General features: G+C 52.2%; 1 protein-coding gene across 1 annotated transcript in view; it reads left to right on the top strand.

The window, feature by feature from the left end:
- Positions 1 to 1,184: 1,184 nt before the first annotated feature.
- Positions 1,185 to 14,337, top strand: part of KSR2 (kinase suppressor of ras 2) — a 237,264-nt gene continuing 224,111 nt past the window's right edge. The window contains exon 1 of the mRNA XM_075012305.1: positions 1,185 to 1,364. Within this exon, the coding sequence (XP_074868406.1) occupies positions 1,185 to 1,364 (180 nt within the window). The remainder of the gene's footprint in view (positions 1,365 to 14,337) is intronic.

Here is a 14,337-nt window from a genome sequence, read left to right on the forward strand (position 1 = left end):
AGGACCCTTCGGTGCTGCTACAGATCCAGACTAACACGGAAACCCCTCCGATACTTGTAAGAAATGTGTTACTTTCAGCCCGGGTGCCAAGGAAACAGAGCTCTTCTGGGGCGCCCCTCTCCAGCATCCTCCTCCACGCTCCCTCTAGGTTGTCTGTGTGTTCCCCTCTCCAGCACTCTGCCCCCACCCTACTATGCCCTTGTGTGCCCTTCCAGCTCCCTCATCCACACCTACCCTGGGGTGCCCCTCTCTAGCCTGCTTCCCCCCACATTCACCCTGGGGGGGCCCTGCTATGTCCCCCACCTTCACCTTCCCTCCCCCCACCCACCCTGGGGTGCGCCTGCTGAGCCCCTCCCCCACCCACCCTGGGGTGCGCCTGCTGAGCCCCTCCCCCACCCACCCTGGGGGCCCCCTGCTGTGTCCCTCCCTCTCTCTACCCCCCTCCCACGCTCTTCCTCCGGGAACCTCTGCGCGCTCCCTGCCCAGCAAGCCCGGCTCGCGCGCACCACGGGCTCGCGCCTCTCCCGGGGACCGGCGCGCGCGGCGCTGATTGACAGGCAAGATGTCGGTGTGGGAGCCAGGCAGGAGGGGATGCAGCAGCCAGCCCGGGAGCCCGGCAGCGGCAACGGCGGCGGCGGCAGCAGCAGCGCGCGAGACAGTGCAGGCAGCATTTTGGAGGGGCCTTTAATGCACCCCGCCCCCGCCCCTGCACAGCCTCCCGGACCATGCAAACCCCGCGCGGCCAGGGGCAAACCCGGAGCTCACCCTCGGTGAGCAGAAAGAAACTGACCCCCCCACCCTGCATGGAGCTGGTGTGCAACCAGAGCGGCTCCCCGGTCGCTGCCGCTGCCCCCGGCTCCTGAGTGCCCCCCGCCCCCCGCAGCCCCGGACCTGGGGCGCCCCCCGCCCGGGCACTCCCAGGGGAGAGGACACGCGAATGGAGGCGGCTTGACACACGCTCAGACCCACGCTCGCTAATTGTTTATTTATTTATTGGCTGGGGGGGGCGGGGGAGGCTGCTCGTCTCCGGTGGGAAGATGCTGGCTCCCTTCACGTTGCATTGTTGAGGACTGGCGGGGTGGGGGCGGGGAGGAGCCGGGGGTGGGGGTGGCGGGGGGGAGTGGGCTAGCACCGTCCCTTTGATCTGGGAGGAGGAGGAGGAGGAGGGGGCTGCCCGGCGAGCTATGGATGAGGAAAACATGACGAGAAGCGAAGAGCAGCAGCATCTGAGTTTGCAGAAAGCCTTGCAGCAGTGCGAGCTCGTCCAGAACATGATCGACATCAGCATCTCCAACCTGGAGGGGCTCCGCACCAAATGTGCCACTTCCAACGACCTGACGCAAAAAGAGATCCGGACCCTAGAGGTAGGTTTTACCTTTGCAAAAATACGGGGACAGCCTCTCACCCCCACCCCACTCCCTCGGATATCCCTGGGGGGCGGGGGGAGCATATGCAGGATAGGGTATGTTTCTGCAATCTGGCAAATCCGGTCTTCCTTTTCAGTTGCATGTATTTCTCGGGGAGCCTTTGCAAGAGAGGAAGGTTTCCCCCCACCCGACCCGGCTGTGTATTTGTTTATATACAATGGGGGCTTGTGTGCAGGGTAATAAATTAAGGAGCTGCAGTGAGCTCAAATGAGCCTGCGCGTGCTGCAGGTGGCCAAAAGGTGGTTCTTGCACATAAAATGTGGCTGCCTATAAATAGCGAGCGCTCTTTCTCCTTGTATTCTTCGGATTTTTATTTTTATTATATATTTTTTTTCATGTCAAGAGGCAGGCACTCCGTTTTGCGTTGCAAACCAGAGCTCTCTGGGTGGACAATCCCCCTTCATATAGAAGGAACAATTGGCGTGTTTAAAAATAAATCAATCCTGCCTCAGTGAATGGAGGTACTGGGGATCCCCCCTTGGGAGCAAGGGATGCAGCTGGGAATCTTTCTAATCTGTCATTAAGTGAATTAAAGAGATCTTTCGGTTTCATGCAAGCAAGGAGGTGGAAAGCTTCCTGCCAACAGCCCTGTGTAGATTACAAGAGACCCAGAGAGGCTAGGACGGCAGTTTCTAAAGGCCAGGTTTGCAGGGGAGTGATCATGAGGAGTTAAAAATAACTTGCATGTATGCACTGGAGATTCGTTTTAAATGCCAGAAGGGCTAGGGGAAAAAGACGGCTCCCCCAAGGCGTTAATTGGACTGGGTAATGTGCATTGGGTGGTGCTTGCCAGTAGTAATGGCAGCTCTGCTGGAAGCAGAGCAAAGGGGTTTGTGGGAGCAGGTTGGTTCCCAGGGGATGGGATGCTAATAAGGTGAGACAACATGCAGTTGTCATGCATGACACCTGGGTGCTTGTCTTCACTCTCCACCTGGGAAGGTGAAGGTGACAGAGATTTTAAAAGGCCTCTGAGGCCTGAAGCCTTCCATGTCTGGCAGCGTGCTGGTGACAGCCCCTGCTGAATTTTATTCCAGCATCATTGCTCTAGAGAAGGTTGTGTCAGCATATCCCTTAGAATAGAACCCCACTGTACAGCAAGAATCCAGCCTGTGATCGGCGGGGGGTGGGGGGGGGGCTTGCTTCCACTTGCTCCATCTCAGTGGCAGAACAGTGTTTGGAAAAGACACACTAGCCTAGGGCACCCCCTTTCTGTGCGGGTTTGCAGCTTGGGCTTTTAGCCACCCCCAACCCCAAAGTTGAAATTTAGTACAGGAAGAAAACAAAAAGGTGAAAGGAAGAAATATGAATAAAAAATAAACGAATAGTTTCCACAAAAGTTGGCAATGGACAAGGGCTGTGGACTCAGCCTGTCCATCTGCATGCAAGCAGGCCCTCTTTCAAAGTATGCTGAGATAATTAAATGTTTACCAGTTTCAGGAGGATATGAATGTGCGGATGCAACTTTCGATAGTGGGGAGATTTAAACAGAAGTTAGAGGCTCCACAGAGTCTGCTCAGGCAGGGTTCTCCATCTGGGGATCCTAGCTAGGGGTAAGAGGATTCCTGCTGTGCAAAAGGTAGGGATCCCCTGGGGGCTTTGCTGTTACGAGTCTGTTTCATGTGGAAGATGCGGTGAGGGAGAAAACTGGCTGCTGAACATGGGACTTACCCAGTGACTGTGCTATAACAATCTGCATCTGATGAAGCTGGTCTTGCCCATGAAAGCTGATGCTTGAAAATATCTGTTAGTCTATAAGGTGCCACAGGACTTCTTATTGTTTGTGGCATAACAGGATGTAAAAGCTGTTGGAGACAGGAGTCAAAAAGGAGTTGTTTCTCTGTGTCACGTGGCTGTTACTCCTCGGGGATTTATTGCCTCTCACCACTTTTTCACTATGTGTACTAGAAAGTTACGCATTTTTGTCCAACAGCTTATCTAACTTGGAAGCCTAGAGTTAGGTACCTCAAATCCCAAATGGCCACTTTAATCAGCGTCTCTTTGGGCAGCTCTGGCAGTCAGGCCGGTTTATTTAGGTGCCTGTCTGTGGCATCAGGACCTCAACTTTAGGCCTGTGGGGTAGGAAACTGTCTTTCTCTACAAGAAGGCTGTGGTGATTCTGGTGACAAGGACCCCTCTCCCCAGCAGCTGGACTGACCCTCAGCATGCTTTACACAAACCACCAGTGACACCATCGGTGTCCAACGTCTGACTTGGAAATGCGATCTGTTTCTGCCTGAGCCCTTGCAGTGAGGGAGGGACTCAGCCCAGGAGTGGCAACCCCACTGTCTCTTCAAGGAGCACCTCTAGCTTCGTCCTGGGGCTTCACAGGAGCCTTGTTAGTAGAGGCTGGAACAGGGTGGTGCTGAGTCAGGGCATTCCTGGCTAGGACTGCCCACCCTTGGAGAAGTACTGTCTCTCTGCCTGCACCCTCCGAAGGGAGGTTGTGATCACCATTTGCCACAGCAGCTCTCCCCTTACTCCTCAGTTCACAGTGGACGTCCTGCTGTCCCCTAGCAAATTTAATCCAGGTGGCGACAACTCTGGCAGGGTCTGGCAGTGACTGCTCATGGGCACCTTGGAAATCAGCGAGTGGCTTAGGTATGTTGAAGAACCCATTCAGGGCCTCTGCCGCCACCGACCTGCAATGGTGACCGAGCGTCTGGTTCTTTGCTGTGCTGCCAGGGGGCGTAGCAGGGAAGGGGCAGGTGAAGGAGCAGCCAGGGCGGTTTCTGAGCCTTTTCCCTTGCTGCATTGCAGGCTGCTCTGGGGGGCTGAAATTGTCTTTGCAGCAACTTAGAGCTTCTCCAGCTGCTCCGACCCTTCCCAAGTTGCCTGCGGCCTGCAGCGTTGCTTAGACCCCTGCAACTGTATGCATTACGGGCCTGTCCCATCCTGGGCCTAACCCAGCCCCTCTGGCCTGCAGAGCTGACCCCAGCATGTCCCCAGTAATGGGATGTAAAGGGGGACAGAGCAGGGCCATTTCAGGGAATTCCTCCCAGCCAGTTGCAGCTCCAGCGCAGCCTCTCCCTGCTGCTGGAGCAGGGCACCGAGTCTGTGCCCAGAGGTGAAGGGCGCTGTGTGCCATGAACACCCTCCTAGAGCCATCCAGTCCCCTTGCCCAAATCCATGCAGGGGCTCTGAGTCCATGGCCAGGAGGGATTCCGTACATCTGTGCCAAGACTTGCTTCTGGGAGGGACGTGATTTATTTTTCACTGCCCTAAAGGAGGAAATAAACAAGAGTCGCCGGATGAATAAAACCCCTGGGAAATGGGTAACAGAGGGGCAAGCGGGCGGGGGGGCACTTTGCCCTGCTCTCTGCCTGGGCCAGCTGGTTCTGCTCCCTTTCCCCAGGGAGGTGCTGGGAGAGATGGCGTGTTCTGTCCAGAGTCGGGGCGAAGGGTGTGTCTTATGCCACTCAGTCGCACCTAGGTAAAGAGTGGGCTCTGTGAAATGGAGAGGAGGTCGGGGGGCGGAATCTAGGAGGCTGAGGTTTAAAGTGCGGGAACCAGGAGGAACCTGTAGGGCACACAGGGAAGCAAGATGGGATTTGGGCTGGTTCCTGGCATGCTGGGTCCCCTGCTTTGCCTCTGGCATAGCCAATCACTCCTCCGCAGCCTGCTACAGACATGCTACAGCATCAGGGCAGGCGTATTGCGATGCTTGTGTTGCACAGGTGTCAGTGATGACATCAGGTGCCAGGGCAGTGTGGAACTAGGCCTGAGATGCTCACGGTGTGTTCTGTTTTTTGTTAAGTCCCCCCGAGAATCTCTAAGACCACACAGCCTTGACTTTTCTGCAGGTGCTCTAGTGACCCCCGAGGGTGACCGGATGGCAAAGTGTGAAAAACTGGGATGGGGTAATAGGCAGCTAGATAAGACAAAACCCCCAAATCCTGGGACTGTCCCTATAAAATTAGAACATCGGGTCACCCTGTGTAGGAGCCAACATTAACTCCCGACGTTCAACTCCATAAAAGCACCTGTTGAGTTAAAGGAGCGACCCCTTGAGCTTGTCCACTGTATGGAACAGAGGACCACCTGAATAGGCCCAATGGCTGGCCCTACTGATGCGCACCATTGTACCTGGCCATACAAATGGAGTCCTAGTGCCCAGAAAGGCTTTATCTGACTCAAGCACAGAGAAACAGGGAAACTGGGGGAGCCATCCCAACGTCAATGGAGTGAAATCCATACCAGGTGCAAGTTCATCCCTGTGGAGCAGCGTTCAGGATCAGGTCCGAAGTTCAGTTTGGAGGGCTGGCTGGGATTTTAAGACTGCCCTCTGTTATCCCTGGGAAGCCACACCAAAAGCAACAGGGGTTTCCAGCCATAAACTGGAGCAGAATTTGGCCTGAAGAACCTTTCCAGTGATCGCGCAGGAGTGAGAGAGCCCAGCTTGGCTTTCAGATCCCAGGCCACGCTTGCGAGGCTGAAAGTGAGAAGAGCTCTTTTGTGAAATGAGCGGTCAGGTTTTAAAATCCTGGAGTGGCATCTCCCAGGAACCCATCTATGGCGTGTTGACCAAGTTCCTACCTAGAGCTGCTTAAACAGTCTGTTGAAATCAAGGACATTTGTGATCCTGGTTACTTGCTGTAGAAATCTCTGCTAATCACGTGGTTTGGTTTTTGAGAGAGGAGGTGCTGGTGAAAGGGGGCATGGGCTGGAGAAACTACCCTTTGGTATGGCAGGGGCTGTTAATGTGCACCTCATATAATCCACAGCCACCACTAGCCCCTGTAGGAGGTTCTTAATGGAGAAGCCCAAAGCTCAGGTACATGGGTGTCCCCTTCCTGTGTAGGATCAGTCCCTCTAAGTCAGAGCTGCAGCGAGCTGGCATGAAGGAGTGGGCCTTTCTCTGCCCAGGCCAAGCCGGTGGCTTGCGTTCTGTCCAAGATGGGTCTAGAGATTTTGAGGGCCAGTTGTCGGTGCTCACTCTTGGTTTTTGGAGTGTGAGTGGTCAGCACTTTCTGGAGGTAGGGCCCATTTTAAGGATGATGCTTTGAAAACAAGGTGCTCTGAAGCATTAGCAGCTTTTATCTGGACCTATAAATGCTCTGCCAGCTGAGGGGAAATGCAGCAACTGGGGGATGAGGCAAATGGGTGATGTGTTTGCAACCCACCCTCTGCAGCCTCTTCGGGACCTTTATCTCCTTCTTCCCCCCGGTAACCGAACGAGAGGCTAAACTGAGCAGGCACTGTCTACCCTAGCTGTTCATACCACAGTTGTTGCTTGGAGTCGGCACACTTTTAACCTGTGCTGCCTTCCACAGGCAGTCAGCAAACGCAGCTCATGCTGCTGTTACCTCCAGGCGATGTGGCAGGTCTTCATGTAAGGTGATGTAAAACAGTCTGAAAAAAACACTCGGTAGTGATCGTTATGCTTGGTATTGGTGTTGTGCCATAGTGCTAGGTGCTGTGCAAACGGAGAACACAAAGGTGGCCTCTGGCACAGTGACCTTACCATCTGAGAGCTCCCTGCAGTTTTATAAACCATGACAGCAAACCCATGACCACACCTCATGTCCTCGGAACACGTCCATCTTCTTGTGTCAATCAATTACGATGCAGGTCATCTTTAATGAGCTGCTCTCGCTGGTTCGTATTTATGATCAATATGCGTGCAGAGATGAGCCCTCAGTCAGCAGCCACCACTCTCCAGCCTCCCAGCTCTGCAGGCAGCAGAGCGGAAGTCAGGGTGGCATGGGATGGTGTCGCCACCCCTTACTTCTGTGCTGCTGCTGGAGAAGCAGATCCTTCAGAGCTGGGCACCTGGCCAACCGATGCTGCTCTTCCCCCGCTCAGCTCTGAAGGCAGTGCACAAGTGAGGGTGGCAATATCTGCGCGATTCCCCCTGGTGACCCCTCCTGCAACTCCCTTTTGGGTCAGACCCCTTGATTTGAGACAGTGCGGTCTCCCCGTGGTGTCTAGTGCAGTGCTTTCCAATTTTATCTGGCCGCAGAACCCTTTTAAACTCAAAAGTGTTTTGTGGAACTCCATTCCCAGGCTCTGCCCGCTCACCCCTCAAACCTGCCAGCCATCTCCAGGCTTTACGTCCCATCCCGCAAACCTGCCGCCCCATCCCCAAGATTAGCCCGCCTCAGCCCAAAAGTGGCCCCCGGGACTGAACCATCTGTGGTGCTGGCTGGGGAGCCTACTTCGGGTGAGCATGTGTGCCGAGCAGAAGGAAGGCCGGCATGGAGGTGTTCCGCTGGCAGGGGCGAGCCGAGCCACGCCCACTGAAGGGGTGTGGCCACTGGGATAGCGGGGCGAGCGAGAGGCTCTCTGTGGCTCCCTGCTCTGCCTGCGCTGAAATAACAGAACAAATTTCAGTAGGTTTAATGTCCGGATCCCTCCCACTGCCCTGCTGGCCGTTAAACCAATTACATTTAGTTCTCCTGTATGAGCGGCAGCAGGGCAGGGAGCCACGAGGGGTCAGCTATTGAAATGGACTTTTCTCGCGGAACCCTTATTTTCCTGTGGTAGAACCCTGGGGTTCCTTCTGCGAACACCATTTGGGAAACACTGGTCTAGGGAAAGAGCACACAAAGACCAGATTGCATGGCGGGGCAGATGTTGTGGTCCGTGACATGTTTCTCACCACTGTGAATTTGGTAGCATTTAACATGGCCCTTAGGTTTCTTGAGGCGTGAGCTGGTTTCTTGTGGGGTGGATTCCTGTGATTACAGTTCACACAATTTCCTTTCCCATCGAAGCGAGTTTGATGCAGTGCTTAGAACAGAGACCTTGGGTAAGTCACGTAACTGTTTTAGGCTTCGGTTTCCCACCTCTGTGCAATGCTGATGATGGCAATTGAAGATGCATATCTCCAGTGAGTGGTACAGGGCTTGCTGAATGCAAAGTGCTTGGACTTCTTGGCTGAAATACCCTCTACCGATCGCAAGTGTTGCTAATACAGTGGGTTGGGGAGTGGGGCTAGCTCATTTTGTTGAGGATGATGATAGATCATTGATTGCATTGCAGCAGCATCTGGAGGCACCAAGATCAGGGCCCTGCTGTGCCCAGCACTGTGCAAACCCACAGCAGAAAACAGCTCTTGCCCTGAATAGAGCGGACAACGGGTGGGAGGGGAGCAGTCTCACAGAGGCATGGAACAATTGGCCTGAGGTTCTCCAGCAGGACCCTGGCAGAGCTTGTACCCTCTCTGCTGGACCACGCTGCCTCTGAAGGATGGTGTTCGACAGGAGGGTCTTTCTCATCCCCCCAGGCAGGTAGAGCAGTGCAGGGTTAGCAGGGATTTCTCAGACAGTGTCAGTCAAGCAGAACGGGAATCCCCTGTGTGTCTGTTGTGAGTGTGCTGGGGCAAACCACCGGTGTCTGATTTAAAACCCAGGCCCGGCTGCGCTAGGGAGAATGAAACTGTGGACAGCCAGTGATTCAGCCTGCGATCTCTGTTTGAGTCAACAGGTGGCTGTGGTCAGAGTGATCTGTGTGATAAAAGCAGCTGCCCAGGTTTTCATAGAGGTGCTGACTGATAGGGTTTCTATTCTAGAAATAAGATGATTTCCTGTAAGGGAGCGATAAATGGTAAACCCAGAGCCAGATTCTGGTACAATCTGGAGTGACTCCATCACAGTCATTGGATTTCAGTGGCATTACTTTGGATTGACAGAAGCCTTCATGAGATCAAAACTTGGTCCTGGATCCTTGCCACTGTAAAATCCCAAGGACATGACGTAGGTTCAGAGTGCCAGCAAAGAGGAGGTGCTTTGTTGCTTTCCATCTGCCTGCAAAGAACCAAGTCAGATAATTAACAGAGAGGTCGCCGTGTTAGTCCGTATCTTCGAGAACAACAAGAAGTCCTGTGGCACCTTATAGACTAACAGATATTTTGGAACATCAGCTTCTGTGGGCAAAGACCCACTTCGTCAGCTGCATCTTGGGGCCTTTGCCCACGAAAGCTGATGCTCCAAAATGTCTGTTAGTCTATAAGGTGCCACAGGCCTTCTTGTTGTTCTCGAGTCAGATAATGCTCGCTTGCCAACAGGTGGCAGAAAGAGAATGGGCTGAGTCCTGCCTGGGGCTTGTGGCCTGATCTAGAGCACGCTGAAGTCAATGGAGAAGGAGTCCTGTTGACCTCAGTGGGCTATCAGGGCCTTGGTTATAGCCTCTCCTGGGGTGTCCCTGGGGAAGGGTGCACTGCGCTTCACTGGTGGGTAGCAGTGGAAAAACCCAGCCCTGAAGCGAGGAGCATTTTTCACATGGTAGTTTTGGAGAAATGATTCAGTGTTTAGAAAAACGCTCCAAGGCAGTAAGATTCGGTTGCCTCCGGCTGGAATTGCATAGCCACACCATGTGCAGACGCCCACTGGGCGGTTCTGTGCGGAGGGCTCCAGAGTGCACCTCAGGCAACGTTGGCTCGATCTCTGTGGCTCTGCCTCTGACGTGCTTTGGGACTTTGGGCAAGCCACCTCTCGTCTCCAGACCCGGGTTTCCTCCTCCCACACCATCTGTTTTATTATTTGGACTGTAAGCTCTTGGGGGCTGCCTCTGACTCTGTGTACGTACCTAACACAACGGGGCTTTGATCTCCACCAGGGCCTCTTCGTGCTACTCTATGGCTAATAACAATCACAGACTTTCATGTGGATCCTTCCTGGGGTTGTGTGCATCCTTCAGGAGAGACCAGAGGAGCCATGGGGGTTCTGTTTACACCTCTGTAACTCCATTCAGCTGAGTTCGGGGGAGTGAGGTTGGTGTGAACCGGGAGGAACCAAGAGGCGAATTGAGTCTTGAATTTTTAAACTTAATCGTGATCATCTAATCCTGATCCGACCTCATTGTTAGCATGAGTCAGTCCTTCGCCAGACACTACGGCCATGACTTATTTTAGAGGTTAACTGGGGGAGCCGGCAGATTTTTTTTTACTGGTTTGCAACAGGCCACAAGTGAAATACCAGCTTGTGTCAAAACCTTACACCAAAACTGTCTGGAGCTGGGTGTGTTTGTAATCCTTATTTAGAGCCGCATTTTGCAGGTGGCCGATTCCTTAACAATAGGCCGGGCCAGAACTTTGGGTCTGACATCCTCATGGTTTGGAGGGGTTGATATCTGGATTGAAAACACTGTGGGCTGAATTTTCTTCTCATGTGAACGTCTCCTCTCGTCGGTTTAGCTCTCACTGGCCGTTTGTCACCCGGCATTTGGATAGTGTTGCTCAGGGGCTCTCAAACGCGGGGGGTGATGACCCTTGAGCAGTCGGGGAGTTACCACTTCGTGGTCTGTCAGCCTCCACCCTCCAACCCTGCTTCACCTCCAGCATTTATACTGGCATTCAATGTAAGAATAGTGTTTCCCATTTATCAGGTGGGGTTGACAATCAGAGGCTTGCTGTGTGAAAGGGCTCACCAGTACAAACATTTGGCATCCACTGGTGCAAAGTAGTGGCTAGTGAGCTCCATGGCCTTCTGTGGGGTAGAACCAAAGCTGATCAACAGGGGTGTCAGAGCCCCCATACTGCAGACAGTTGAAGAGCATCTTCTAGTTCATGCAGCCGGAGGTGTGGGATTTTGGAGTAAATGAATGGGAGTTTGGTTTTTGCTGTTAGTAAATTTGGAGTGGCTCAGGCTGGGCTAAGCAGCCACAACAATGACGTCCAAGGTAGCCTTGCGCTTGTTATAATAGGATTGGCGCTTGCGGTGAAGGAGAGTTTGCGCTAGAGATGCAGTAGTGATGTTATTGGTGAGGTGTGGCTGGTACACACTTCATGGGCAAGGGGTGCTGAGCACCTGCCTGCCAGGTGCCTAGCTCCAGCCCATGTTGCATTTCCCAGCCTGTCTTGCTTTTGAGCCACAGCCTGTATTTCCCAGCAGTGTGTTACAATAATTAGTAACAACACGCTGACAGTACAATGACCGTGGTGTTTCTAGCCTCCAACAGAGCTAAAGGACCCTGTTGTGCCCCTAGAAACACGTCGTGTTCCAGGAAATAAACTAACCGGACCAGGCGGGCGGAGAAGGGAGAGAGCTTACTGCTGGTGAAAGGGCACTGCCCTGGTGGCTGAAGTCCTTTGTTTAACCCTCCCATAAGTGTCCCCCAGGCAGTTGCAATGCAGCCTTCTGGGTCATTGCCTGGCCAGTATGCTTCAACACTGCTCTGCCTGGGATGCGCAGGGAGGTCGGGCTCCATGGCCCATGTCAGAGAAGTCGGTTGTAGCCTACTGTGATGGTTAAGGCTAAATTTACTTTGGCTGGATCTGTATCCAGTGCTTGTGCTATAAATAATGATCAGAGTTAAGGAGCGTGAATTTTTTTAACTGCCATAGTTATACCAGTACCTCTGCTGGAGTAGAGATGGTTATACCGGTATGAGTGTTTTCCACCAGTATAGCATATTCCTCTTCTTGTATAGATCAGGGATTCCCAACCTGTGGGTCGGGACCCAAACAAAGGTCCCCATTAGATTTTCTAAGGGTGACCAGCTGGATGGCTCTGAGCCGCATGTGGCTCTTAAAGGAGCCATTTGCAGCTACTGCTGCTCTCTCCTGCGGCTCCCAGTCCCTGCCCTGCCGCACTGAAATGGAATGCAATTTAATTGGTTTAACAGCTGGCAGGAGGGATGCAGCCCTTAAACCAACTAAACTGAGCCCCATTTCAGTTAGGCAGGGCAGGGAACTGCTCCGCTGCCGCTGGGGGAGAGTGACTGCAGCCTGGCAAAGGAGCTGCGGGGGCAGCAGTGGTGCTTGTGGGAGGTAGGTGGGCGTGGGGCGGTTTGGGGCTGAGAGCGGTTTAAGCCTGGGGGTGGTCGGGGGGGGCAATTAAATTTCATAACTGTTTTTTCCAGGGGAGAACCTTCTCTCCTCCCGGCACCCTGGTTTTGGATTGCCTTGGGTCACAAAGTCTTACTGAATTGTCAAAATGGGCCTCCATCTTGTAAATGTTGGGAACGGCTGCTGTATAGGGACAGGCCATACCAGTTTCAGCACAATTATATTGCCACCATGCAAGTGAGTTTCAGCACTTTAACTGCATCAGGGGAGATAAAGTAGTACGCATTTTCTGTGTACTCCAGGTCGCTGACTGTTAGCTCTTTGGGGCAGGGACCTCATCTCACTGTGTCTTAAAGTGCTTGGCGCACCAATGGTGACGGATACATCATAATTGGTAGTTTATCATAATAATTGGTAGCAGTGGAATTGTTGCAATGCACTGAGAAATGGGCTGCGACCCTCCTACAGTCATGGTACGGAAATAGCTTTCATTCACCTGTTACTGACCTGAACAGGGTTTGAAATGGTATCCACCAACTGAAAGGTTCTTATTTTCGTCTGACTGACTTCAGCGGAGTTACTCCTGAGTTTACTCTGGCCAACTGCGAGCATTCAAAAAGTGTAGGTCAAGTCCCCCAAAATTGTGAAATTAAAAAAAAGTGGCTTTAATTTTTCTGGCTTTCCGGGTTAGGGTGCGCTTCGATCATGTTTTCAAACTTTTCTCTGCAAGCAGGAGGATGAGAAACCTCATTGTTAGCCTGAAAGTTGATAGGCTCATGTAGTCACGTTTTTCCTGGAGCTGGGACTTTGGTAAAATACCAACTATTTCAAGACTTGAGACACAAGTGGTATGAGCGAGATCAGAATCCAGAACCCATGTTCCATGATCAGTTCCTTAAAATCCCCACTTCCTCTGAGATGTGTGTGCGTTTTAAAGAGATGCCTTTAATCAGACTGCCTCTTGATAGATTGTCTTGGGAAAAAAAGGTTGAACCTCTCTAATCTGGAACTCTCTCATCCAGCACCATCCATAATCTGGCACGATTTTTAGTTAGCCAGATGACCACTTATCATGGATGTGGCCAAGTTTCCCGTGGTCCCACAAAGTTTGTTTACAGCCACCACTCCTGGCTCTGTGTTCTGTGCTGTTATTTAGCTGTAATTTATCCCTAAATGTCTGCTAAGAGCCCAGTAAACAGTGGAATTGTTGCAATGTGTTAGACAATATTGACCTTCCGTGGTCTGGCAAATTCTCTCATTCAGCACTGGTCAGGTCCTGAGGGTGCCAGATGAGAGAAGTCCAACCCATATAAACACCTGGTTCAACCGATGCCAGCATCTTTTTACTCAAGTGCAAACCCTACACTAATAAACAAGTGTGCTGATGAGGTAGTGGAGGTGGAGGCAGGTTTATTAGAAACAGGGAAGAGAATATAATGAATGGAAAATAGATTTTGTTTGCAAGCTATCAAAGGGCTACTGTAAAGAGAGTTAACAATACATGGAGAGGAGGGAGGGGAAAATGTTGACAGCATCACTAAATTCTGATATGGTGATCAATAAGGGTGTTACTCTCAGGTGCATGACACAGATTGTAAATATACAACAAATTGATACACATTATATCCTTGTCCCTCTATTTAATTATAGAATTGGCATTTGGTTTTCCACTGGAAACATAAACTGGCCCACAGACCAGCCCAGCTGTTGTGTATATTTGCCGTCTGTGAAGACAGCCTTCCCAGCCGCACATGCTGTAATGCAATGGGAAAACACACAAATACCATGATCCAAGGGAAGGAATACACACCCTGCTTGGTGTGCATGGACAGAATAAGAATCCATGCAGAGGTGTGTATTAGGAGCAGATTCTGTTAGATGTTGTGTGCCTTCCATTCCCAGTGGCCTTAGTCTGAGTTGTGGCACACAGGCCCAGCTCCTCAAAGATGTTTAGGTTCCTAAGTCACTGTGAAATGAGCAGCTGAAATCACTTTGAAGATCTGGGCCTCCGCACCTCGCAGGTGTTGCTGTATGCAAAGTGCACATTGGTTAATGCCCAGGTGTGTCATGCTGGGGCGTTGGGGGAAAGGATAGCATTCTTCTGATGCTTGAGGGGTATCTGGAGGCAGGATGGTGGAGTGAATGAACTAGAGGGCTGATTGGCTGTGGCAAATCCTATTCTGA

The sequence above is a fragment of the Carettochelys insculpta genome, chromosome 18 (assembly GCF_033958435.1).
Source record: "Carettochelys insculpta isolate YL-2023 chromosome 18, ASM3395843v1, whole genome shotgun sequence".
Taxonomy (NCBI): Eukaryota; Metazoa; Chordata; order Testudines; family Carettochelyidae; genus Carettochelys; species Carettochelys insculpta.